Source organism: Aythya marila, assembly GCF_965140915.1.
Source record: "Aythya marila genome assembly, chromosome: 3".
Lineage (NCBI taxonomy): Eukaryota > Metazoa > Chordata > Aves > Anseriformes > Anatidae > Aythya > Aythya marila.
The window spans coordinates 81,122,790-81,149,676 of NC_139044.1; the positions used below are offsets into that span (position 1 = coordinate 81,122,790).

The 26,887-nt window shown below is 40.2% G+C and overlaps 1 protein-coding gene across 3 annotated transcripts; it reads left to right on the forward strand.

Moving 5' to 3' along the window:
- Window positions 1–18,113: 18,113 nt before the first annotated feature.
- SMLR1 (small leucine rich protein 1) lies at window positions 18,114–26,294 on the forward strand. Of its 3 annotated transcripts, none has more exons than XM_082755704.1 (3): window positions 18,114–18,334; window positions 20,172–20,219; window positions 23,022–26,294. In XM_082755704.1, exons 1-3 carry the CDS (start codon window positions 18,202–18,204, stop codon window positions 23,132–23,134), a joined length of 294 nt encoding a protein of 97 aa, XP_082611830.1. In that variant the 5' UTR covers window positions 18,114–18,201; the 3' UTR covers window positions 23,135–26,294. The 3 variants fall into 3 exon arrangements, 2 of the variants coding, with proteins under 2 accessions (XP_082611830.1, XP_082611831.1); XR_014317095.1 differs by having other exon boundaries at window positions 18,203–18,334; window positions 20,172–20,199; window positions 23,022–23,128; XM_082755705.1 differs by lacking the exon at window positions 20,172–20,219 and having other exon boundaries at window positions 23,022–26,288.
- The last annotated feature ends 593 nt before the right edge of the window (window positions 26,295–26,887 follow it).

The window sequence follows — 26,887 nt, forward strand, 5'->3', positions numbered from 1 at the left end:
TGTGTTGTGTCTTTTCTACTGCCAAACCCAAACTCACTACTTATTAAGCATTACACATGATTTACTATATCTATTATTATAAACATACAATTTAAAATATTTTAAAACACATCCACAGACAAGTACTTCAGTTGCTTCAGATATTAAGGAGAGCGGAGCTCTTTTCCAGCAGTTTTTTAGACACACACACCATGCAAAACATCTCCTTTCTGATTGCTTTAATTCTATGGCACAAGAAAGTAATTGAATTTTTTATTTTTATTTTTTCCCAGTGCAAGAGGGAGAGAAAAAGAGGAACCAGAGTGACTTTCACCAGAACCAGCCAGATCGAATCATTCTGGGATTTGCAAGTTAATTTATTTGCTTCATGTTATCTTTAATTTTCATCCCTCATAGTGCTTGCTTCCAACTGGAATTTAAAATAGAGAAACTTTTTTTTTTTTTAAAGTTCTTATAAGACATCCAGTTTGCAGGCTCAGAGGAGTCAGTGAGTTTGAGTTAGGCTGAGATAAGCACTCAGAAGAATGAATACTTATCTGAAACAAACTTTATGAGGTTTTTCATGTTATAAATAAGCATCTTAGCTGCAATCAGAAATGTAAGAGAGGGCTAGTCTTGGGACTAAGGGCTCTAGCCATCGTGTTTCTATTTCTGTCTGTAACAAAGTCCATCCATCTGACCTTTGGCCAGTCATTTAGCCTCCCTCCATCAGTCCACTGCATGTAAAATGGAGATAGCAATGCATCCTGTTCCTTCAAATGTTGCTCTCTGCTGCCTGCTCTCAATGCACCCAGAATGCGGACAGCAGTTATCTGCTCAATATAGAGAAATCCCTATCTCTGTTGGACCCCAAGACAATGTTGTAACATTGAAATCATAATTAGTAGTGTTATATATTGCAAACACCTTCCTTTCCATGGGAATTTCCTTCATTTCCTTCCCAACTTTGTTTACAACATGCTTTTAAATAAGAAACCATACTTAATAAAGCCATTCTGTAGAGACTTTAGAAAGATGCACTCAATTAGAAAGCTTTAGTTGAAAGAGATTGTTAACAATTTTAAGCATTGGTATTTTACAAAGGAAAACATCTAATAGGCTGTGGATAGTGTTAGTAGATTGTATAATGTCTTTTCATTCACATTATCATTTCATATCCGCAAGCTCATGTCTCAAGCAAAACTGTGGTTGCCAAGAAATTAGGATAGTCCAAAGATTTCCCTGAACACCTGACCCAGGAAAGCACTGGATAGAAGAAGTCTGTGCTGAATTTCTTTTACTCTGAAATATATCAAGGTTTACCAAAACTTTATTGTTCTAAGCATTTTAAGTGCTTTGGAAGCAAATGCATAGTAGCTAGCAGCTCAGACAAAATGGAGCTTGGCAGCAAGTTTTTCTGACTGCCTCTTGATTTGACAGATGTTATGACACTCATTAGAGAAGAGACTGATACTGAGTCCTTTGCAACTGGTGTGACAGTATCAGGAGTAGCTGCTGTTCCAATACACTTATTCAATACAATGAAGTAAAGTCATGAATTTCAACTCTTAATACTCATTTTAAACTGTATCTGATCTAAAAACCTTAGAAGGGATACGTATCCATTCAACAATAGATAGCTGGAAAAAGTAAGTCAATGCAGATCTTGAGATCAGTTTGTTTTAAAGCTAAGACCTAAGAGCTGCTGGTGGTTGAAAGCAGTAAGGACATCATGTGGAAGCTGACAAATAAAGTCATGAGTTTACCCAAACAAAAACAAGAAAACAAGTAGTTAAATAGAAGTTTAATAAATGTGAATATCTAACATAAAATTTACTCTTGTTCTCTGGCTTAAATTTCCAAAACATTTAAGGAGACATTCTGTTTCCTCAGACTGGAGAACTAGAGTGAACAGGCAGAGAAAGAGTGCCCTGTTCCTTCCTGCCACAGGGCCATTGGTGAATTCTCATGGGAGAAGTGCAATGAGGATTTGACCCCTCTCATTCTCAGGAAGGCCCAGAACCCATATTGTTACTGGACTTCATCCACAAAATGTTTTTTCCTTCTAGAGAAAGCTAGGTCTGTAATACAGAAAGCTAGTGTAGTTTTCATACTTTTCTTTGCAGAACAATTTAAATACAGCCTATAATTTACATTTTTCAAGAGATATTTCTGTTTGCGAATCCCTTAGGATTAAGGGTAAAGTCTAAAACATCCTACCATAAAATCTCAACTTGTTTATGCTTTAACAGCAAAGTGTAAATCTAACATTGTGAGCTCATCTTGGCCTTAATGGTCTCTCCAGTGACAGTGGCTTAATCTGTAAAAGATTACTGAGACAGCTGAAGCCTGTATTTTAAACCAGGAAAACCTAACAAGGCAGCTGGGAGTGTGTGCAGGACTGAAATGAGAGGCTTTCATCTCTGTGCATCTGCTTCCCTAACATCCTCCCCCTGGCTCTGACAGGCACAGCCGTGTCCTCTCTTACCTTCTGGGTTACCTTCATACTTAAAAGAACCTTAAAAAGGTTCTTATAAAAAGAACCTTAAAACTAAGAACCTTTTTTATAAGAACCTTTTTAAGGTTCTTTTAAGTATGAAGGTAACCCAGAAGGTAGCACACTAAAAATTGCCTCAGTAGCTTCATTCACACTATTTCTTAAAGCTTTCCTTGCTGTGATGACTACCAAAAGTCATGGTTACCATGCTAAGTCCATTGCTTATTTTATTGACTAATGTGATCTTTTATTTCTTTGTGTACACCTAACTGTTGGTTGTCATGTTGTGTACTTGGGTCGTTCAGCCTCTGAGGCAAGCTTTTATATTTAACTCTATTTAAAGCTTCCAGAACATTGCCTATGTACTCCACGATGAGCAGTAGATTAATGCAATACAGCAAAATGTTTTCAACTAATATTGCTTTCTGTGTTGGTATAAAAAAGCAGTGTCACCCACCAATTAAGTCTTTAAAAACCAAAGCTTTGCTATTTTTCAGTAATTCTTTTCTTTGCAGTAGTAGATAGCAAAACCAAAATACTCCATTTTCCACAGCAGGTATTTCAAAAAAAAAAAAAAAAAAAAAAAAAGAGAGATATTAAAATAAGACTTGAGAAGGGCATCACTCCATGCACAGAGAACAGCCCAATAAAGAAAATTAAACAATAAAAAATGAGTGCACTATTCCACTGCTCACAAATCTACCAGATGTTGTATCATGGCCATGTTTCATCTCACAACCATCTCATACTCATTTTTTAGTAGAAGGCAACCTTCTCTCTATATGGAAGCACATAACTGATTTCTTTATTTACAAGGGAAGGCAGGTTTCCACTCCAAGATTTAAATACACTGAACTTTGCAAGCTACAACATGTAGTTCTATTATTATGCTTTCAGGTTCCATTTTTTATGCCTAGAGTATTAGGGAAAAAGCCTTCTGACTTTCTGATGATGCATTTAAATGAATAAAGGGAGCCATGGGGGATAGCTGGAGGCCTAAAAACTAGAGCACACTCAATGCTTTTGTGAATACTTACATTTAATTAAAGAGCACCATATGCCATCAAAAGTACTGTTGGCTGGGTAACGTCCCTTTTAACAGATGTGATTACAGACATAGGGTAAATATTATGCAGGAAGACATAATAGTAGCACAGCCCATTGGGAAAGGAGGAACCTAGTTATATGAAAGCTACTCTAAGCAGCAGTGTGCTATTTGGCAGGGATATAGGCTTGCTCTGGAAAATATCTACCTTTCAGCCTTGCATAGGAAAGCTCTTGACCTATTCAAGCTTTACCCTGTAGACTTCTACCTTGAAAACACATGCTGTTGCCCTCCAAAGCACACAAACACACTGTGAGCTTTATATTTTACCTCAGAAAGAGTTCAAGCAGAATTACAATTGACTTTTAGTGCAAAACGACCTGTATCAGACACTTCCAGTTCACTCACCCATGTTTACAACACATGGCACATGCACAGCTGGCTTCTGTATCCATCAACGACAAAGCCCCTGCTCGGAGCCAGCCCCTGCACCAGGAACAAGCATAAGGGTAATCACCAGCTCCTTCAGAGCAGTTTGCCCCCCAGCAGCAGGTAAGAAAGCTCTGGGACTTTTCCAGACTCTGCTGGGCGTAGCATAAAAACATCTACCTCACTGTCAGGAGAGCCACTCCTCCAAATCCTGGTACTCTCCTTCCTTCCCCTTTGCCAGACTGGCAATGGGTGATAACCAAACTATTTACATGAAAACAGAGAGGATGAGAAAACAGTAACAGGAAAGTGAAACAAACAAAAACAATACAAAAAGGTGAATAGCAAAGAAGTGAGAAAGCATACTGGGAAATTATTCAAAAGCTACCTGGGCTTTAATGTTACATCTTGCCATGTGAATTAGATGGCAAGTGCTGTGGTATGAAGGAAGTATGTGCTAATGGAAAACAGGAAAAACATGTATAGATCCATTAATTCCTTGCTGATTTGTTTTTATTGCTATAATGTTTATAATATAAAAATAAATTTTCAGCTCATTTGTATCGTTTATGTAATTTAACACCATGGACAGCATAGCTTTATATCCACCTCAGTTACTGCAAGATAAAATAACTGTTAACTGAATCAATACAGGATAAAATAGACTTGAGCTACAGGGTTCAGAGGATGTCAGTTGCAACTGCCAGGATATAATATTTGCTGGGAGTAATTATTCTTTCCTGCTGGCATGGAAACATGCTTTCAGCTGCTCTTGGCTGCAGTCAGTTAGGGTTCTGGCCAATTAAGGTAATAGAAAAATTACCCATTAATGTCTATGGGCTAGCTAACATCTTCAGAAAATGGTTGTAGTTCAGCTAGTATATGTGTCTGACAAGAAATTAAGCAGAAAAAGGGTGTCAAAACTGCATCTGTCCAAAGATAAGAGTGGATAAAAGTTACTAGCTTCTTATCCAGAAAGGTTATGCTCCACCATTTTGACTGATGTCACTGCAGAGTTTCCACCTCTGGAAGCAGGTCCTTCCTCAACAATATCACATTTGTCAGGAGCAAGCTGTGAGAAATCTTTTCATCTCTTTCTCTGAAAAGATGACAAGTCTCATGTAAAGGAAGAAATGACTAGTGCAGACTGTCCTGGTATTTGAAAAATTGGGGACTAGTCTGAAGATGATAAAATTAAAAGTACAAAGGACCATGCTAGGAAGCAAAACTCAAAAGTACACATACAAAATGGGGAACAGCAAAGCTGTGGCCCAGCATGGTGTTTGTGTCTGTTTGTGTGTGTATGTGTGGCTGAAAACTGAAAGAAAGTAAAAAGAGACTGCTAAAAAAAAAAAAAACAAAAAACAAAACAGAACAAAAACAAAGCAAAGCAAAGCAAAGCAAAACAAAACAACAAACAAACAACCACCAAATCACCGATCCTCTGAAAGTCACCAGCATGACCCTTCCTTCAGTTATTGGGGGTAGTGACAATGTGCTTGGCTCTTCTCCCACCTTTTCCCATCTGTTATTTTCACTCCAACACACACACAACTCCATGAGATTTCTCCCAAATAATATATTTTTTTCATAGTTCTTCACTTGTTTCTCTCTATAGGAATTCTTCTAGAGGAACTCCTTCTCAAAGAGTTCTAGAAAAACCTAGACCTACCAGTCCCAGCAAGACTCCTCTTATATAAAAGTCTGGCCTTCTGTAAGACTTCTGACATTTCCTTAAGCTGTCTCCTACATGTCTTCTTCTTGAAGATACTGTTTTTCTTCCATTTTGCATGGGACAACCCAGTTACTAAGACACGTCCCCTTTCTGAGCCTTTTCTGATGATAGAGCCACCCTCTTTTGTTGCTTCCTGACTTAATTTCCTGGACAGTTCAAGTCCCTCTACAGTAGTTCCTTAGTATCCAGGACACTTCACTTTTGTAGGATCAACCCACATGTTCTTCTTAGCCACTTTTCCACTACAAGGCTTATTCCTTTCGAAGGCCAACACTTGCCAGAAGTGGCAGGCAGACAGACCCCTTATTAAATGAACAGTTCTGACCAGGCCGAGACGTATACTGTATGACAGAGCATTTCTGTACTCTGGACAGGGCTTGAGGCCTTCAGGCGGAGTTGGAGCAGCTCATGTTCAGAAACATATAGAAATACTGGGTAGAATTCAGAGAAAAAATTAAAAGATGAGGTATAAAAATGGCAAAAAAAAAATCACTTTTTTAAAACTGGAATGAAAGGAGGAGGCATTAAGGAGGCTGAAAAGTTATAGAGTATGTCAAAAAATATAGCGATTGAGTGTTGTTGAAGGGTAGAGCAATAATTCAGTGAGTTTGTAGTAAGGCTATAAGAAAGAAAGGCTAGGAGAAATAAAGAAATTTAGGCTAGATAGTAGGAAAGTCACAGCATACCACTTATTATACTGTAATCCAGGAAGGTGAACCCTCAGGAGGATATGGGAACATCAGTGTCAGAGGGTTTTACAGATAAGCTATTTTGATGTGTTTAAGAAACGCAGGTGTCCATGACCCTGTCTCAGAGGAGAGGCGTTGTTTAGATAGCTTTCTGAAAACTTTTCCTGCTCTGTTTCTTTGATTTCTTAATAAAACTCACAAACACTGACAACAATGCTTAAGGTGAGAATTATAGCTGTCCAGAGACTGTACCTAAATGATCATCAAATGCAGCGGCACCGAGTGAGAAAGCCACAAGGCCCTGCAGGAGGGGGAATTAAATGAAGAAATGTGTTTTGGCAGAGAAAAAACAATAATTCACCAAGTGAAACAAGCAGACGTCCAAATGAAACAAGTTACCTTCTCAGCTTTCCTTCAGCAGTTACTTGCATAAAATGGTCAATGCAATGGGGGAAAGAGTCCTTCCTTTTTGCCTCAGCCCAAATAATACATTTACAAACAAAGAATATGCCATATTCGGTGAGACAAGCCATCAACATGGTATCACCTTCTATGAGCGTGTTAAAATAAGCCTAATTTTTCCAAGTAAAATTTTCATATCAAATACACTTCCAGCCTGAAAGTTTCTCAGTACTCTGTGAACTTTTAAAAAGGTAAATTACTTCAACTTTTTTTTTTTCTTTCTCTGCGTGACAATGTTAACTTGGTTTTGTTAACCTTTGACGGAAGACTGGGTATTTAGGTAAATTTCCCTAAATTGTACTGGAATGCTGCCAATACCTAATGTAGAGTAGTGCCCTTGCATTATTTTTACTATTAATTCTTTTAACTACTAGTGTTCAGACTCAGTTTTCTTACTCCTAGCAAGCAAGAAGTTAGCTTAACTGAAGCAGCATACAGATTCCTTGCTCGCTTTTACCAGGGGACTGTAGATGCTGCTCTTTTGCCCCTGTTCCACTCCAGCTGGTAGTGAACACACCGGACCTACAGTGTTATTTAAAGAAGTGAATTAGGGAGAGGACTGTCTATTTATGTCTGAGAGACACGATTCTGTTTAGTAATCAAATGATAACAAAACATTTCATTGCTTTTCCAACTTCTCAGTATCCAGCACTGCTGTTAACACAATTTCTCTCAGGCCTGAGTCACAAAGACTTCTGCTCCATCTCCTCAGCTTGCCTTCTCTCTCCTTTATCTGCTTCTTCCATACTCTGACAAACAGTTTGACTAAACTACACCCCTGTTACTTTCTGGTCAATGTGCCATCCCACCTTTTCCACACTGATTTGTGATATGGGAGAAATTTCTTTATTATTTAGCTATGACCAACTAAAAAGGCAGTAAGTTACCCTGTCACTCTCATTACGTGGGATTCACCTCTGCCTCCAGGCAGCTCCAAGGAAATCTGCCAGCTCCTGGTGTCCTGTCTGTCTTCCATCAAGGGAACCTTGGGAAAATCTTAGAAAATAAAGAAGCTGTTTTCTTACTACAGATTTATTAAGACAAGGTAAAATCCTACTTCCATGGCTGTAAAATGGGAACTGCTAATCCCAGTGCTCCCAGGAGTCACTGGAGTCCCCAGCACATCTAGGAGAGTGAATCTATCAGTGCTTTGTAAAGCGCTTGGGGACCCTTAGATAGAAAACCCCATTACAACTTCAAATGTTGGTATTATGACTCTCTGCCAAATGCACAAATAAGTATTACAGAAAGATAGGAGAACACATCTCTGTAATGTCGTTGATTGTAACCCATTATCTGAGTACCCCTGAGTACACTGTGCTTCTGAGATCTACTGATTGAAGAAGAGGGCTAGATAATAAATGCTGTTGGAAGCCATTGAAAAATCAGCAGGTTGCTGTCACGCGACTAACGATAAGCGAAAACAGATAATGCTACCAAGATAAAAGCAGCAGGACTGGAAGAAACTGTGTGGGAGAGATATTTGTAGAGGAGATGGAAGAAAATGAATCAGAAAACTTTAAAATGTGTATTTTTCACTATTTTTTTGCATGCATTTTAATCTACAAGAGAAGACACATGCTACAACAATAATTACAGATGATTGTAGATCTGCAGATGCCGTGTTGTTTCTGTTGGTATAAACAATAAAACTGTCCCCACACTCAAGACAGATAAATTATAGTCTTTGGATCCATGCATGCATACACATATGCACAAGAAAATGTCACTGTGTAGAGCAGGCTCTGAATGCACAACTGCTCTGTGATTACTACCCAGGCATATGACCACCAGAAGAGCGATTAACCACCTCATGTTGACAGGACAGATAAAAATTTGCCTATTCGCACAATCCCAGAGAGCAGCCAGAGAATGAACTCTGAGTTCATACCCTTTCAATCCATATGAACTGAAGTTTATTTGATAGCACAGTGTGTTAGAGTCTTAGTACATTAAACACACCTGCAGCTCTTCCTGCCCATCCTTTCTGTTTGATCTTCCTGACATTTGTGACTTCTGTTCCTCCAAGGAGTCAAAGTACTCAAGGTACTTTTTAAACAAAGATCAGACATCTTTTAGAAGGGCAAGCCTGGGCCAAGGTACTGTGTAGAAGCAAAATGAATTCCTTTTATATGTATTCACTGTGGGAGAAGCTGGGGAGATTCTTGTTCTGGAACTCTTTGGTGGAGAATAGTGGGGCAGCAAATGTCTAAAAGTTTAAGTGGCTGCAGAAGTTACTGAAAAAAATGTTAAAACAAGCACTAACGTATTGCCATTATCCCCTGAGAAGTTCTTGAAGAAATCAATGATGAAATAGGTGAAGTTTCAACACCTGTGGGCAACTGTTCATTTAAAACTGCCTTGGTACCTCAGGGCTTGATGGTGCATGAAACACACTGATTTTTAAGATGGACCTTGGGAGCTCCAGAGTAAAGAACTGGTAAACCTGATGTCTGCACTAGGCAAATTATTAGAAACTCTAATAAAAGAATACAGGAATAGGATTACTCAATTCCTGGGTAAATACAATCTGGTTTTGAAGAGAAAGCATAGCTTGCACAAGGGGACGTATTCTATTACAAACTTCTGAAGTGGCTAAACAAATATTTTAAGGGCAGTTTTTGTGTTTTCTTCTTGACCTGCAAAAGTCAATGTCTGAGCATCCAGGTTGTTAACAGAGAGAGGTCATGAAGGGAAAGAAAAAGGACTAAAATAGAGGTGGAGTGTAATTTTGTAGTAAAAACATTCTTTTACTGAACAAAAAATCAATTGCAATTCAACAAAAGGTTTTCACAATAGATTTTGTAACGCAGTCTGAGTTTCTAGTCAAACCCAAATTGCTTCGCCCTTTTATCACAAATGAATGCTTATATCACCATTGGGTTATTGCTTAATCCAAGTCTTAAATAACATTGAAAAGGAAGGAAAAAAAGAGCACTTTTGAGCTTCAGATTTTACAAGATAAGCAAACTATGTTCTCACCATCCTCTACTCCTCAGTCATTAAACTTTTAATTGCAATTTAAAGCAAAAAAAGATCTCATTTCCCCTCACTCATCCTTCAGACTCAATCAGCGTCTTGAAGTACATATACAAACCAGCTATATAGTCTGGTGCTCACTTACAGGTATATGTGCTCTTATATAGATCAGCTCATGCAAGGCCCATCAGCATCTTCCATATGAATAGGACCCACAATCTGAGAAATTGGAAAATTGCAGTTACATATTTTCAAAGCAGCAGCACCTTTTTCAAACAGGAAACATTTGTCTGAATTATTTCCCCTTTTTTTCTGTTTTATCAGTTTGCAGTGCCCTTATGCCACTGTCACAGCTCTGTGCACTCGCACATTCATGCTAGAGAAGCGGCTGCCTATAGGGCAGATTTCTGGCAAAGATGAATTGTATTTACCTTATCACTCTAATGAGTGAAAAAACCCTTACGGTGGATTCCTCATTCAAGAAAAAGTACTGTTCTGTTTAAACACTACATGAACTTCCCCAAGGCAAAATGCTCACAGTAACTAGCTTAAATCATAAAGAAGCACAAGCTTCAAAACTCTTTCCTTGGTCTTACATAGTTGCAGAAAGTCTGCTGTGTAAATTAGCATTTGTTGATGCCAGTGTCAGGGTTAAGCATAAGGTCTTCTGGATATGCTACACTGTCAGGAAAAACATGAAGGGCTGTTTGCCCTTCTCCTTTCTGGGGAGAGAGAAGGAAGGAAAAAAAAAAAAAAAAAAAAAAAGGATCATTTCATGCCAGCAGATGGCTACAGCTCATTACTGTGTAAATGTACAGCATGGAAAGTGGAATGATAAATTAATTAGCATTCACTGGGAACTCCTAACAGAGAGTGATATGTGCTCATGCCATTTTATTTCATGTCACATTAATCAAGTACTAGATAACTGACAAAACGTGTTAAACTAACCATGGCTTTTGCTAACAGTAGTGGATAAGCTGAAAATTTCTCTCTCAGAGGTTTTCTTTCCTTGCATACCCGCTGACAGAGGAGGTAGGTGCACACACTGCTCTCCAGCACTGCTGACTTACCCACCCTAGTATCTGCTTCACCATGAATTATTTTCAGTGAGGTTGCATTATGTCGTACCCTGATAAGTTTCTGATGAAGCCAGAGCTCACCTCTGTTTAACCAGTAATGCATCTTCTTGCTGTTTGGCTGCAAAGAAATGTGAAAACATGCATAAAATGTCTGTCACACTTTTAATGAGTAACTTTAAAAGATGTGTGTTACTGACAACAGTGACACAGACACTTCTAGTGTGGACCTGAGTTTCCTGTAACTCTAGCATCTCTGTGAAAACCTGGGCTTTTTATCCAAGTCAGTCTGCCCAGAAGAGGCACAGAGTCAAAGTATGGCAGAGGGTGGCAGGGACCTCTGGAGTTCAAGCAGAGCCACCAAGAGCAGGGTGCCCAGGACCACATCCAGATGACATCATGTAAGACCTTCCTGGCTGTGGCACACCCAGGTCTGGTTTAGTTCAGCCTTTTGGGCTTGCAGAGCACACCTGGAGCCTGCTCTCTGTCTGTTTCTACTTTGGGGAGGAGGGAGAAGAAAAGTGCATTGAGCTATAGCAGTACCAGGGCAGCAGTGATGTTGCAAAGTAATATCAGGAAGCATTAGCTAACCAAGAGGCAATAAATAGCATAGCACATTTGAAATCAGGCAGGTTAAAAAAAAAAAAAAAATCAACTTAGTTTTTGCTCTGCTATTTAGTTCTGCAAATACAGACTCCTTAACTTGCAGTTTCAGGATCAACTACAAACTGGGCCACCAGATAAATGCTGCATCTGGGCCAGTATCTCGATGTACATTTTGTCAAGCACATTGCTTTGTATGTTGCTGGGTGAAAAATGACCTGTCAGTGAGCAAGTGCTAATGCAGCAAACTGCGAGCGCAGTAGGGGACGGGGGTCATGGGTAAGACAGAGACAACACCGTGCTACCACCTCACAACTGTTCCCACTACGACCTTGCTCTGCCTTTCCGGAATATCAGAGCAGAACAGCTTTTTACCACACGGTTATCTGCACGGTCTACATGTTACACTGATTTCCCCTTTGCTAATCAAGAAGAAGGGCACACCAGGAGGCAGCTGTGAGCCAACCAAGAGATGGGGTGGAAAGAAATTGGGTTTATTTTGCAGTGCTTGTTTAGAAAGGTACACACACCCTTTCATTTAATACACTGCTGCTTGAAGTCTTGGGCAGAGAAGACAAAGTATATGTTTTCTGGAGATCTCTGGTCCTTTACCAGAAATGGGATTCAGCTGTATGGAGCCATTGCGTCAGACTGGGTTGTGCTGGGGACAGGGGAAAAACCAGCACACTGGCCAAGGGCAGCTGTTCACAGGGCAGAGATCAGGGTCAAGTCCTGTTAGAGGTGAGCCGTGCGGGCAGCAAGAACACAGACACAGACACACATGAAATTAACCTGAATAAAAGCTCTTAAGGAGACATTTACTGACTCTTTGTAAGGTCCTTTTGCCAGACAAGGAGAAGTATGACTTGAACAACAGTCCTTACTGGTTAAATGGTAAAGGCAGCAGGTAGAACTGCTTTTTCTGCCCCCTCAAGCAAGAAAGAAGAAAAAGAGAAGAAAAAGAAAAGATTGCAATCAGTACATCTTGAGCCATAAAGACAGAAAAATGGCACTACCAGCTCCTGTTGCCGTGGAAAAGGCTGTGGTCAAGGGACTAGGAACAATTTTTTTTTTTTCATTCTTTCCAAGTTGTTAAAAAGAGGCCATATCCAGATGGTTTAAAAATAATGGATAGAAAGTACTACTGCTCAGTAAATATTTTGGCTTGTAATTGGAAAGAAGTCTCATGCACTGGTACCACAGCCAGATGATTTTGCAATGGTAGTTAATATTCAGCTATAAAGGAGGATCAGTAACAAAACAGAAACTGAAATAACCTGTATCGGACAGAAACACTTTGACAAGCAGGAATCCTGGAAGAGAACTAGAAGCTGCCCAAGCAGGTCTTTATTTCTCTGATGCTAATTTTTCATAAATCTCAAGCATAATATCCAGGAGACTAGAAACCCATTATCGTCATGCCAACATTCAAATGATCTGGCCTAGTTATAGGTAGGAAAAATAAACGCAAGGCAGGAAGAATGAAAAGATTGTTGAAACAGATAGAGAATTGGAATATAAATAAGCTACTTAGCATGGTTTATGCAAAATAACTGTTACTTTGTTAATGAGATTACAAGTTTGTTTGATAAAGGCAACCACAGCTTCAATATACTTAGATTTCCTAAGGCGCTTGGATTAGTAACACACAATGTGCTCATTCAAAGGTAATCACTTTTCTGTATCAATAACGCACAGGAGTAATGAATTAGGAATTGCTGCAGTCATATCCACGGGGAATTTGCTGTGTGCAGTGCTCTGAGCGAGGCTACCATTAAGGCATTTGGCAGCACAACCGCTTCGCTTTGGGAAGGGGCTCAATGGATGCTCACCCGGCTCTGCACGACTTACAGGCTGTGCCAGCATCCCCTCACGGGTGCCCAGGCAGGGAACTCAATCAGAAAATGTGGAGACACAAAGTGGAAATAGATGAAGTAGGAGGAAGAGAAAAAACAAAATAGATGTAAAGTCCCCACACCTAAACCGTGCAGATGGCCACAAAGGCTCAGTGCTAAGTGGAAAGGAGAACAAAGCGGGTTAGGCTGTATGATCTGGATTATTTGTGAGAAACTAGGTTTGTTACAAGAAAAAGCATTGTCACGTGTCCAAAGCCAAGCCTTACACACTTACATACAATGAAGAGGTCATCCCCACCGACTGGAGGACCGGATCCTGGAGGATGGAGATGCAGAGCAGGTAAACAGCACAGCACTGCCGCCAAACTGCTCCAGCAGCTGTGGCCAATAATCCGTTCTGGTGAGCCAACAGCAGAGCTGCATGTAGGAGTAAAGGCCTGATTTTATGCTTGAGCATCTCAGGTGAGAGAGATTGAAGCCTTTGATATGTTCACGTTGCAACAGGTAACTTTAAAAATCAGAGAGCATACAGAGGGAGCTGCAAGGACATTTCAAGGACTGATGAAAAAAAAAAAATCGTACTATAAGGAATTTAAAGATCAGTGTGTTCAGTTTAACAGAAGAGAGATTGAGAAGTGACACCACAGGGCATAACAACTTTCACAGGGAAAAGATACCATGTCCCCAAATCTCCCTACCCACTGAGGCACGGGCAACTGGGACGAGCAGCCAGAAGTGGAAGTGTGACCAGCTCTGAGCCTGATGCGAGGCTGGCATTTTAAACCAGGAACAAGCTATGGGAAGGGGCAGACGATTCTCCTTCCACCGATGTTTTCAAATCAAGGCTAGACATTTTGGGGAAAACCAGCCTTAAACAAACAATTTATTGGATCCTACAAAGCATGTGGAAAGAAGTGAAATTCCTGTAATGATAAAGGTACCAAGCTACCTGATTGAACTTAGGCTGAAGAGGGTTTTGATGTTACAACAAGATACAGGAGCAAGATGAGATCCAAATGCTCATTTAGCATTAAAATTTAAATTTAATATACTTTTCAGGGAACTTTTTGGCTTGATAGGCCAAGAAACTAAAGCCCCTTTATTATTATTATTTTTTTTAATTTTAACTTTATTTTTATTTTATTTTTTTTTAAGGTGCCAAGTCTCAGTTTTGCATCAGTCTTTTTAGTGTGTTCCCTGGGAAAGAGCAATCTCAGCTCCTCAAGTTTGGCCATCACTTGGCTGATGTGTGTTGGCCGTTTTTCCTCAGTGAACATGAACATTTTGGTTGCTGTCCAAAAGGCTCTCAGACACCTGCAATAACTACTTTCTTTTGTTTACTGTACTTGAGCCTTCACAGGCAAAACTTACTCCTTCCCCTGGGCTCCAGTGGGTATTACACTGCCTTTATATATTCCTGAGGAAAGCTATATAGAAGTTTTAAGAGAATGCTTTCCACTGGAAACTGTGATTAAATCAAAATATTCAACAAGGAAGTGTTGATTAACACATGCACACTCCTCCAAAGATGAGAAGCTGAAGTCATTTCTTTAAACAAGGTAGATGTGATGTTCATTACGTTTAATGTTATTTGGCAGGTTTTTGGAGATGGGAGTCATTTAAAGTTTGAATTAATTCAATGTGTTCATATTTTTTGTAAATAATCAGAATGACACAGATGAAATAGGACTTCTAGTGGCTTTAAAATTAATGTTCCCTAAATTCCATTTCACAGGAAATTAAATTTTTGTTCTGATTCAAGCCAAAAAGAGAATTTTGAAATGGCAGGATTTCCTATGAGCCAGAGGTTGAGCTTTCCAGCGCTGCAGGGCTGGGAGCACCAGCAGGGTGACGAGCAATCAGTTGCTTCTTTCAGACTTGTGGGAGGTGAGGGACATTATAGCAATGCTCATGAACCTGTCTATTTTCCAAAATGCACTTAGTCATCAAGGAAACCATATGTTCCTGCCTAACTAATACATGCCTGGGCTGTTTTTTTCCAGTTATCCTCTGACTGGTAGGCGAATGCATTCATATTTAAACCCAGCAAAGCCACACAGGGCATTTCCCACTCCAGCATGGGATTTGCCCAGGTGGAAAGCCCAGCTGGGTGAAGCAGCGCTGCCATGGCAGCAGTGGAGCTTTTGCTGCTACTGCCAGGGAACACGTGGCTTTACACACAGAGGGTTTCTGTCCATTAGCAGGGCAGAGGCAGCTGACAGCAGAGGTGTGAATTTTACTGCTGTGACCTTCACAGGCAGTCTGACAGATTGCTTGCAATTAGCTAGTCCAGCCTCTGCTGTGCTGCTGGCTTGCCCAAATCCACTCTGTTTTTGGCTATAGCCTGTATCTTAAGAAGTCATCTGGTCCAGATTTTAGAGTTGCTAATGACTGAAATCCTGCTACAACCTGAGGTAGAAAATGAACTGCCCTCATCGTAAAAATACATGTGATCTGGTTTCTATCTGCATTTGTCCTGCCTCAGTATGGAAGCTTGTTTCACGTGCTTGTTTCCCACTGGCAAAGTTTTGTTCCTCCCATAACTGTTATGATCAGAGGTGGTAGCTGTCATTTGACAAAGAGTTTGTACATATGTGGAAGGCTGAGAACTTCCTCATTCTTCCTAGGGACAGATTAACCAGCCAAAAGCTGTCTGCTCTGCAGTCTATCATCTGTCCAGCCCCAGGACCATCAGGTGTGACAAGCAAAGTAACAACACGCTCCATCATCCTCTGCATCTCTCATTTGGTAGAAAGCACTAATCTCTCAAGCACACAAGGAGAAAACAACTTAAAAAATCCAAGTAACTTCTTTGCCCTTCTATAAGGGTATGTGGTTTCTGTTAACTTCACTGTGAGTCATGCACAGGTGTCAAAGAGAAATACTCCCTGGGCTCCTTCTGCAATGCCATAGCTCTTTGAAGTAGGTCACAGACTTCACTCATTCAGCCAAAACTTTCTGATTGCTCGAGAATTATTATTATTATTAGGAATATCATTTAGGGATGACTTTTTAAAAGGATCCAGAAGTGGGTTCATCAAAATGTTGCAACTGTTTTGCAGACTGGCACACTAACATACAAAATAGTCTAAAAAAAAATCTGAGTTAACTTTATGTAAAATAAGACTTGAAGGAATTTATTGATCATAGCTGAAGGTATCTATGCAGGGAGGGAATTACCTGGCAACAGATTGCCCTATAATAATATTAATAACCTCACCACCTGACTTTTAATCCATGCTTTTCATCATAGATCATAAAACACTTTATGAATGAGGTCAAACATCTAGTGGGAAGAGCCAGAATCAGATGTAATGGTTAGAAGTTGAAGCCAAATGAATATAAGAAGGAAATAATGCATACTCCATTTGTTATACTAATCAAAACAGCAGATGAATAATGTAACCATGAATTTGTCTGCAAACATGATAATCTCCATCACTTTTTGTCACAAAGGGACAATCTCATGCCAGATATGTTACAGTTCAAATAAAACTAGAAACTAATTGTTGGGTGAGATTGGTTGCCTTTTGAATATAGTAGATAAAGAATACAAAGTGAACACAGAAATAACTTGTTCATTATAAGTGACACGACACATTTGTTTACTACAAATCCACTGCATTTTCCATTAACTCCAGCCTATCCACCTGCCAAATTAGTCAAATCTTCTAAATCACTGCTGGGCATTCAGAAAAAATTGCTATTAAAATGGTAGTTTCCATTTTGAGCTCACAGTCCCATTTCAAATTTGGTAGGTATTAAACAAATGCTCTTAAAATGGGCCAGATTTTTTTGTCCGTGTCATAACAACCTGCTGAAGCCACAAAACCATAATGCTTAATGTTAGCTGGTGCCTTCCTTCATTAGGCATCAGATGCGATACTCCACAGGTTGGAGGTTCAGGCAGACTAACCCGATCTCTGACAACTTGAAGCATGTCTCTGCTGGGATTCAAGCATGCGGGCAGGTCAAATGGCAAGACTCTGCATTGTCTCCAGGTGAAGTCAAGATGCCATGTATACTGTGCCAATGGTTTTAGACACCTGAAAGTGTAAGGAAGGGATATATTATGGCTAGTCTTCTTTTTAAACCTACCAGTGCATCCTATAAATAGTTCTGCTATGGACTGGTGACCAGATGGGGAAAAACTGAACACGGTCAACACCCCAAACCCAGTTACTTACTTGAATACTTAAAAGGTTCTTAAATTCCTTGGCACGTACGTCTCTGAGAATAAAATATTTCTGATTTTTCTAAAAAAGAATCTTTCCTGAATTTTGCTGTTCAGCAGCTACTTTTTGGAAAAAATGCTGTTGCTACAACACCATTCTCTCACTTGTGCCTGCTGCAGTGGTTTGTTTTGAAAACTTCAGAACAGAGAAGTACGTGTATGCCTGTGTTTCAACATGTATGTATAACAGGGTCTTCACCTTGAGTGAACAATTTAGGTCTATTATAAAATCAGTAATTTATCTAGGAGTATGCTTATTATTCAGAATGACCTGTATATTAGCAGACAATAGAGCCCATATTGCTCAAAAGGCAGCAGCTTTACATATTGTGCCCAGCCCGACATATCCAAAGGTTTCAGAGCCCTACACTACTTGAATAAGCACTTTTAAACTCCGTGGTTGAGTAACTTTACGAGTGAACTCCAATCCTATTAGGAATCACGGGCCTATACAAACAAGCCAAAGTCCAAAAAGTGATAATAGTCTGAGCAAAGGGCAGAATGTTGATGCAGAGAGAAAAAAAGAAAAAAAAAAAAAAGGAAGAAAGCAGGATAAATCAGCTCCACACTTAGAGATCTGAAGAAACTTATTCAGCAAAGCTGCTGCAGAAGAAATGAGTGTAACTTACATTATTTCAGTGTTTGTAAGGGAGCTACCTGGCTGCATTCTCTTTGGCTGGATCTTCATGTCTGTGGCTTTATTCCTGCTGATGCTCATCACCTATTTCAGGATCCAACTATCAGAAGGTGAGTCACAATTCAGGCAGAAAGAGTGGGTAGGCAGACAAAACTCCTCACTCAACAGCCTGCTGTCAGGCTTGTACCCTTAATTAAACTGAAGAGAACAACGATCCTACTCTTCTGAAGCTGTACTGCATTTTAAGCCATTTTCTGATTTGAAAAAAAATATTATAAAAATATGTTTGGAATTCAGATTGAATCCTCACTGAAAATTCCGTAGTTTTACCTACAAAAAGACAACCAAAGGGAGAAAAAGAATAGGGTGGCTAGAGCAAAGATTGTTTTTCTCTGTGTGAGTCTTCAGCATGAAGCTGACAGCAGCTATGCCCCACAATAGCTGGCTGCTGAGCGTGCCTCTGTGTTCTTTTGAAGGTATGTATTTACTCTTACTTGGTACGTGAATATATATTTGCCATTTTAACTTTTCTATGTTAAGATCAGCTTATATTTGCTTCCGAAATCTATCTTTGGAGTAAAAGCAGAAGGAGAAGCAGCCTGCCCACCCAGGTGAATGCGCAGCAAGTGACACAAACCTTACACCAGTGTTGCAAACCAGGCTCCTCAAAGGATCTGACACATCCTGTACAAAGGCACAGGGCTATGGCTGTAGTAGGCTGTACATCAGACCACCCTATTTTAATGGGATGGTCTTCATGCCTTCCAGGTTTGAGTTGCGGCTGAGTCTGAGATGTAGTCTGAGACTGCTCAGAGACATGCTGCTCTCATTTTAAGACTCCAAACTTAAACAAAAACTGCCAAGGCCTGTCCCAGAGTGCATTCATATCATTTTTTATCCTGTTTTTTACTTCAGCCCTTCCAAAACCCACTCTTGCAGACCTTGGCTAAGCTTGTTCCTGAAATTAGCTGCCTTTTGATCTTTTCTTGTTAAGGAGTGCTGGAGAAGATAAAACGATAACCTAGGTTTCCTCAGTAAACTTCAACATGTTTCTTGGTATAGCTTGCAAATCCCATGAGGGACAAATGCACTGTACTACAGGTTTCATCTCCAACAGCTCACCCATGATCTCAAAAGCAGACTTGGCTAGGACAATCCTGACTGCAGGGCTCTGCAGGGAAACCAAGACATTTGCCCAGAGCTGACCCGACAGCAAACAGCTACATTTACCCAACCAGTGCAAAGTTAGGGAAGAAGCCTTGCCTGAGTGCCAGATCAAGCACAGCAAGTCGTACATTCCTTAAACTTGTTCTGTCCTGAATATATCTTCTGAAAACTTGAAAATTGGGCAATTTACCACAGTTCTAAATGTAGGAAAGGCCACAATATCCCCAAATGTAGAATGAATTAATTTCTTACTTTGCATAATATCTCCAGGCATCTAGAACTGAGGCTTTCACAAGGAGGAAGGGTGTTTGCATACAAGTGTACACCACAAGCTACCTCCAGGCTGCTAAAACTCAGACATTTCCTGTTGAAGATGTGCTTTTCAGATGCTGAATTAATCAACTAGGAAAGCCTGCTCTGCATGACTAACTCAGCTCAGCCTTCACCTCTCTCCGAGGATAATTTATAACTGCTGACAGTTTTTCACACACTGGCAAACAACAAAAAACGGTTTGGTGCCAAAACATCATACAATTCAGTATCTATGAGGGAGAAGGAAACCTGAGCATTGAGAGCTGTATCACTTTCAGAAAGATTGTCTTAGGAAAAACAGAATAGAAGCTAATGGAATTGTTGCATTGGTTTTTGGATAAAAACAGGAGTTCTCTCTTTCAGCAAATAATCAGTGTCCATCTGTGATAAGTACCAGCTGTCTAACTGAATGAAATAATACTACTGAACTCATTTTTACATGGTGTTTCTCTTGCTTTTCTATTCCAGCTAAGACTGAGCAAAACAGGAAAAGGAGGTGGGCTACAGATCCCAAGGGTATGCAAGGGTATGGGTATTTTGCTAAGGCTCAGAAAATACTTTCATTAAACCAAAAGAACCCACCTGAAAAAAAAACACAGACATTCATGTTTATGCTGCATGATCAACCACTGAAACAGACTGGGCTATAGCTTTGGATTTGTAAGGAGTTTAAGTAATAATTTCCTAAATTTTCTAAGACTAGCAATCAATTTTTTGAGAGGTGGATGATCTGGATGGCAGGGGAATTTGTCAAAGGAATATTGCTTCCTTACTTCTCTCTTTCCTAGCTGAGAAGGATAAACTACAGGAAAACCCTGACTTTCCAGGGCCCCATGGAAGGAAATTCTCCATTTCCACAGCAGAAGTGTCCTGGGTGGGGTTCTAAGGAGGATGGCAGATTCATTATTGTCTAAGACTTTGGACATCACTGTCCCACCTCTAACTCCAAGCCCTTACCTTCACTTGATGTGGGGGAGAACTAAAAAATAAGCCCTGTAACTAAAAAATAAGCCTGGGAACAGACTCCTTTAAGTGCTAACAGTCACTCTCAACAAAGCCATAGAAATTCACTAGGCCCTGGGTACCTATTTCACAGAATCACAGAACTGTCGGGGTTGGAAGGGACCTTGAAAGGTCATTGGGTCCAACCCCTCTGCCAAAGCAGGTTCCTCAGAGCAGGCTGCCCAGGTAGGCGTCCAGACAGGCCTTGAATATCTCCAGAGAAGGAGACTCCACAACCTCCCTAGGCAGCCTGTTCCAGTGCTCCATCAACCTCACGGTGAAGAAGTTCTTTCACATGTCAGTGTGGAACTTCCTGTGCTCTACCTTGCAGCCATTGCCCCTTGTCCTATCCCCACAAACCTCTGAGAAGAGGTTGGCTACATCCTTCTGTCGCCCACCACTCAGATATTTATATACACTGAGGAGATCCCCTCTCAGTCTTCTCTTCTCCAGGCTGAACAGACCCAGATCTCTTAGCCTTTCCTCATAGGGAAGATGCTCCAGGCCCCGTATCATCTTTGTGGCCCTCCGCTGGACTCTTTCCAGGAGATCCCTGTCTTTCTTGTACCAGGGAGCCCAGAACAGTACTCCAGGTGAGGCCTGACCAGGGCAGAGTAGAGGGGTTGGATTACCTCCCTTGACCTGCTGGCCACACTCCTTTTAATGCACGCCAGGATCCCATTGGCCCTCTTGGCCACAAGGGCACAGTGCTGGCTCATGGTCAACCTGTCATCCACCAGGACCCCCAGGTCCTTCTCCTCAGAGCTCCTCACTAGCAGGTCGTCCCCCAGCCTGTACTGATACTTTGCGTTGTTCCTTCCCAGGTGCAGGACTCTACACTTGCTCTTATTAAATCTCATTCGGTTTCTTCCTGCCCAACTCTCCAGCCGGTCCAGGTCTTGCTGAATAGCAGCACAGCCTTCTGGCATGTCAGCCACTCCTCCCCAAAAAAAAAAAAAAAATCCTTAGATCCCATTAAAAATAAATAATACAAATTTGCATTACTACAAGCAAGGCGGCCTTGTTTCATTGTCAAATAAGCACTCTTCATTTTTCTCTATAAAGCAAGAGAAAAGGTCCATATAAATATATCAAAACCCACTTCAGTATTATCTCAGGGTTTCTTAAAAATGAACCTAAAAGTAACACATGAAACCACAGGACTTTCCTCTGAACAACTGACAATGACAGAGGACTGTAATGTCTTACTTTTTTTTTTTTTAAACCTAACTAGACTTTTTTTTTCTTCTCACCTTTTTCCCCCCCTCCATTTCCCTATCCCTCTTCAAATATTCTCCAAGACTCTGATGACTCTGATGCGTCTTCTGTTTTTAAGATGCAGGCTTATGTTCCTGTTCTGTTTATACCACAGGCAGCACAGGGATGATGGCTGTCATGGCATTGCCACAGTAAAACAAAGTGAATTTTTAATAAACGCTAATTCCTGCTGCAGGTGCAGCCTCACCTCGAGTACTGCAAGTAGTTTTGGGCACCATAGTTTAAGAAAGACATAAAACTATTAAAGAGTGTCTAAAGGAATGCTACAAAGATGATGAAGGGTCTAGAGGGGAAGGCATATGAGGAGCAGCTGAGGTCCCTTGGTTTGCTCAGCCCCGAGCAGAGCAGGCTGAGGGGAGGCCTCATGGCGGCCTGCAGCTCTCTCATGAGGGGAGCGGAGGTGCAGGCGCTGAGCTCTGCTCTCTGGGGACAGCGACAGGACCCGAGGGAACAGCATGGAGCTGGGACAGGGGAGGGTCAGGCTGGGGGTTAGGGAAAGGTTCTGCACCCAGAGGGCAGCGGTCACAGCATTGGACCTGACAGAATACACAAGTATTTGGACACCACTCTCAGACACAGGGTCTGTGGTTTTTTTTTTTTTTTTTTTTTTTTTTTTTTTTTTTTTTTTTTTTTTTTTTTTTTTTTTTTGTGTGTGTGTGTGTGTGGGTGTGTGTTTCTGTGTGGAGCAAGCCTTGTGGGTCTCTTCCAACCTAAACTAGTCTATGATTCTATGCTCTCCTTGCAGTTGTTGAGGAATTTTATTCTGACTGAAAGCTGGTAGAGGTAATGAGGATAGGGCATTTCTGCTTATAACAGCGGAGTTTGTATCAGGGCTTCACTGGGCATGAGCGGGGGACCTCTGTCACACTGAGATGATTTTCTAAAAACATATGGAAACTGATAATATTGCACCACTCATGTGCCTTCAGTTTAATAAAAATCATACTAATAAGCACCAGCTCCTTTTCTATATAAAAATTCACCACCTCAAAGTTGCACATTCTTATGTATGTTTCTGTTGCTTGGTTTATCTTCCAGTTGACAAGGAACTGGCCATGCTGCATGACCCCAGAAACACCCTCCTGGATTATCGCATGGAGCGGCAGAAGCTGGGGAGATCTGGGAAAAAAGTGAACAAATGCAGGAACTGAATGACATTTAAAGGAGTCTCATGTCTCAGGAAGCAAGCTTACAACCAGTGCTCAGCTCTGCAGGTTTAAAAATAACCAGCTGTAGATAAATACCACGGAGGAGAACAAAATGGAGAGAAGCAAGTGCGGCACTGTACAAACAAAACAGCTACTGCCATTCAAAAAGGCCTTGTAGCAGTTTTGCTCTGTCCCATGAGGCCAGGTGAGCAGTACTTTATTCCCCTCATCAGACACCAGAGACCTCCTGCAATGTACTGTATCAGTTTGTTTACATAACGCAGGATTTGGTGGGAGAGAAAGCACCTTGCTCACTAGTCCTTCGCTAGCCTACAAGGCAGAAAACTATATAACAAGCTCCTGAGAGAGCTGAGCTCGCATACAAGGCAGGCAGTCTTATTAAATTGAAGATGCAAAAATAGCAAGTTCATATCAAGCAGTGACATCTAGAAATTGAGAAGGGTGATGAGGGGGAACTGACTTATTTTCATTACATGTATACTTTGGGAAAGAGTGTAGGTTTTCTGAAGTATACTTCCCATAGAGTTTGGAAACAAAATATAATGTTGATGGGAAACAAAAGGACTTTGCTGATTGACCATGCCAAATTTTGAAACCATGGAAAATTGCAATCAATGTTTTTCCAAATGGTTATTTTAGATTGAGGACAATCCTTGAATAAACAGATGATTTTTCAAATAAAAAGCCCTTAAGTATGGATGTGTCTTGTCACACAATCTCCCCCTCCCGTTAGCTGTAGATGTACAGGTTTAAGTGTATTTCTGATTGGCTGAGGCCCACAAAAATACAACTCAAACTGTTCAAAAATACTCTTGCCTTTTATCTTCCATTTCTAATTCAAATTTAAGCCCAAACTGATGAAGAACAAGAAGTGACTGTACTTACTGTCCCTGATAACTATGGGACATGACTGTTCCTACCTGCTAGCAATTACTGTCTGCAATTACCTCTCCTTGCAGTTGGTTGTTGTTATCCACTATGTTCTTGCATGGTGGGTAATGTGCTTTGTATGAGTTATCTGTGTTTTTGCAGAACTGTAGGTTTCACAGCCTTCTGAGAACTCCTTTGAATCATTTTGTAAATATTAATGAGGCCAGAAGAAACAGTGTAATTTACTAAATGCTATGAGAAGAAAGGAGTCAAACATCAATTACCTTTACTATACGTAACAGTTCTCCATCACATTTTAATACTATCCTATTTTTAAAATGTATAACTTTTTCCACACATATATCTGTGCAAATAATAGATTCATTGCATTGAACAGGTGAAGAGCCAATTATTTGTTACTTAGAAAGAGCTACCTCTGCATTTTTAAAGTAAAGGGTAGGATGCTGAAATGTAAGTACCTCTAGTTAGATCTAGTAGTCTCTAACTTCTGTTTAATTAACTATGCTTGAAAAGTGCGAAGCACTTTGTAGTTCCTTCCATTTGAAATCAGCAGAAGGTTCCGGGTGGAAAACAAACAGGCATTTATGCAGAAGCCATAGCATTGATATAAACAGCAGAAGTTAAATACAGGAAAGATACTTGGACTTTGACTTCAAAGGAGGCAACTCGTAAAAGAAACACAGCGAAGCATGGAAGAACAAAAACAGTAGAAACAAGCTGATCTTGGTCATCTGCCAGAGGAATCTGCAGTGTGATTGCTGGGTTTCCCACCCTCAGCTGGCAACTCGCACCAGGTGCCCATTATCACTCTCTGGGTGTTTCAAGATGTCCTACCTGAACATTGTAGTATCACATCAGAAGTGTTTTTCCCATATCCTGTAGTCAAAAAGTTTAAGATGGTTTTCTTCTGATTTTATTCTTTCCATAAACTTGTTCTTTGCAGTAAGAGCAAAGTATGCATTCTTTTTGTTCTTACAGACCTCATACCACAAATTTCATTTGATTAACAACACATACAAATGCATTTCAGAGAGCAAAAGGAAAGAAACACTCTAAAATCTAAATCTACCTCTGCCTACAGTTGTCTCACACAAACAGAAAACAACCAGAAATGATCACAGCTTCAAGCAGAGAGCAAACCCTCCAGCTTTTGGGGACTGGTCCCTGCTGTAACACTCACTCGGTGTCTTTCTTAGCAGAGAATCATGATCAGTCAGGTAGAAGCAATTCATAGGCCTGACTGAGCACACAAACCACTCTGGAGATCTCACCTGGACTGTAAATTGTTTGGGTCAGGAACAGTCCTGGTTTTGTTCAGCATCTGGATGAATATTAAGAACCATATTCTGGTTGGTGTCCTTGTTCAATGCCTCTGCCCAAGAGTTTAAGAACTCCTGAAATATTTATGATATTTATCTTTGGCAGAGCAAGATCACGCTTAAGATGTAAGGAATATAAGGGACATTTAGAAACAGAGATTGCTCACTGTCTTCTGCATTAGGATACTCTTAGAGATCAAGTTCTTCATCAATCTGTGTATTTCCATTCTAAGCAGTATTGACTTTTTACATTGAAGAAACATGCTGCCAGTAGAAAAATCCGTGATTTTGGATATTGGTCATAAGTTACAGTAATTGTTCCCCTTTCCACTCCATTCTAACTCCCTCAGTTTCAAACACCCATTCCTCCACCATCCATGGAAAGACTCGCCTGGACCACATGTGAAGATATAGAAGTAAAGTTTAACAAGCCTTACTACAACCTAGCATTAATGTTATTTCATGAAATGTCTGAGAATAGAGATCTAAAATGTTATTTTTTTAATCACTCTTAAAGACTTCTGTACTGTAAAATAGTATTACAGCTACCGAGTAGAATACAATGTAGGTATTAGATAAGAATTATAACAGAAAAACACTGGGTGCCTTTGCCATAACTGCTTATTGAGCTGTAATTGCTAATGTGCAGGACAATCTGACATTCAGGACTCTGTATTATGTCATGAAAATCCTCAGACCTTGCTGTTTTCAGTTCTGTTACTGAATAGTGCCAAGAAACATCTGTTTTCATGCTACTGGCATTAAAAACATACATCTTATGTTGTTCCTTGGACAAGGAAAAAATATACATTTAAATAACACTATAGAACAAAAGGTTTTTAAAAAGCAAATAGCAAATGTGTAAGAATAAATCTGAGGAAGATAAATATAAGCCTTTGAAAATTGCTGAAAGCTGTGAGAGTATTTGAGGTAGTACTACTTTCTAGTACAGTACTTACTCTGTTTTATACGCATCCCCAGGCAACGATCAGTAGCCTAGGTCAGTAGCCTACGTCAGAAGCAGCAAATGACTAACACTTCTGAGAGTGTTAGTCATTTAGCCTGGTCCAGTGCAGCCATTCATATGTACTTACCTCCAAAATCTTTGGAGTTCCTTCATGCTAACAGCATAAATTAAATAAATTAACACTGTAGTCATTAGTAGCACTGTTAACAATTGTAACTTGTACTAATATTAATAATCCAAGTATGTTTTCCCAAGTGCAGTGTAAGAAAAAAAAAAAAAGCAAAATTAAACAAAACCACAGCAAAGCAGCCTGAAAATCAAAACAGTTTCAAACCTTCTAGAGGTGTAATCAGGTCAACCACATGGGATACCAGCTCCTCCAACTAGCCCAATTCCATTGTAAACATTGTAAAAAGCTAAGAAGCTGCCACTGCTTCCTGGCCAAGGGTACAGTTAATTGTCACTCTGGCCTCTATCAAATTTCACAAACTCTGACTTCTGTCATAATATTTCATTTATCTTATTCTATCTACCTGATTTCAGTGGACAACCTAAAAG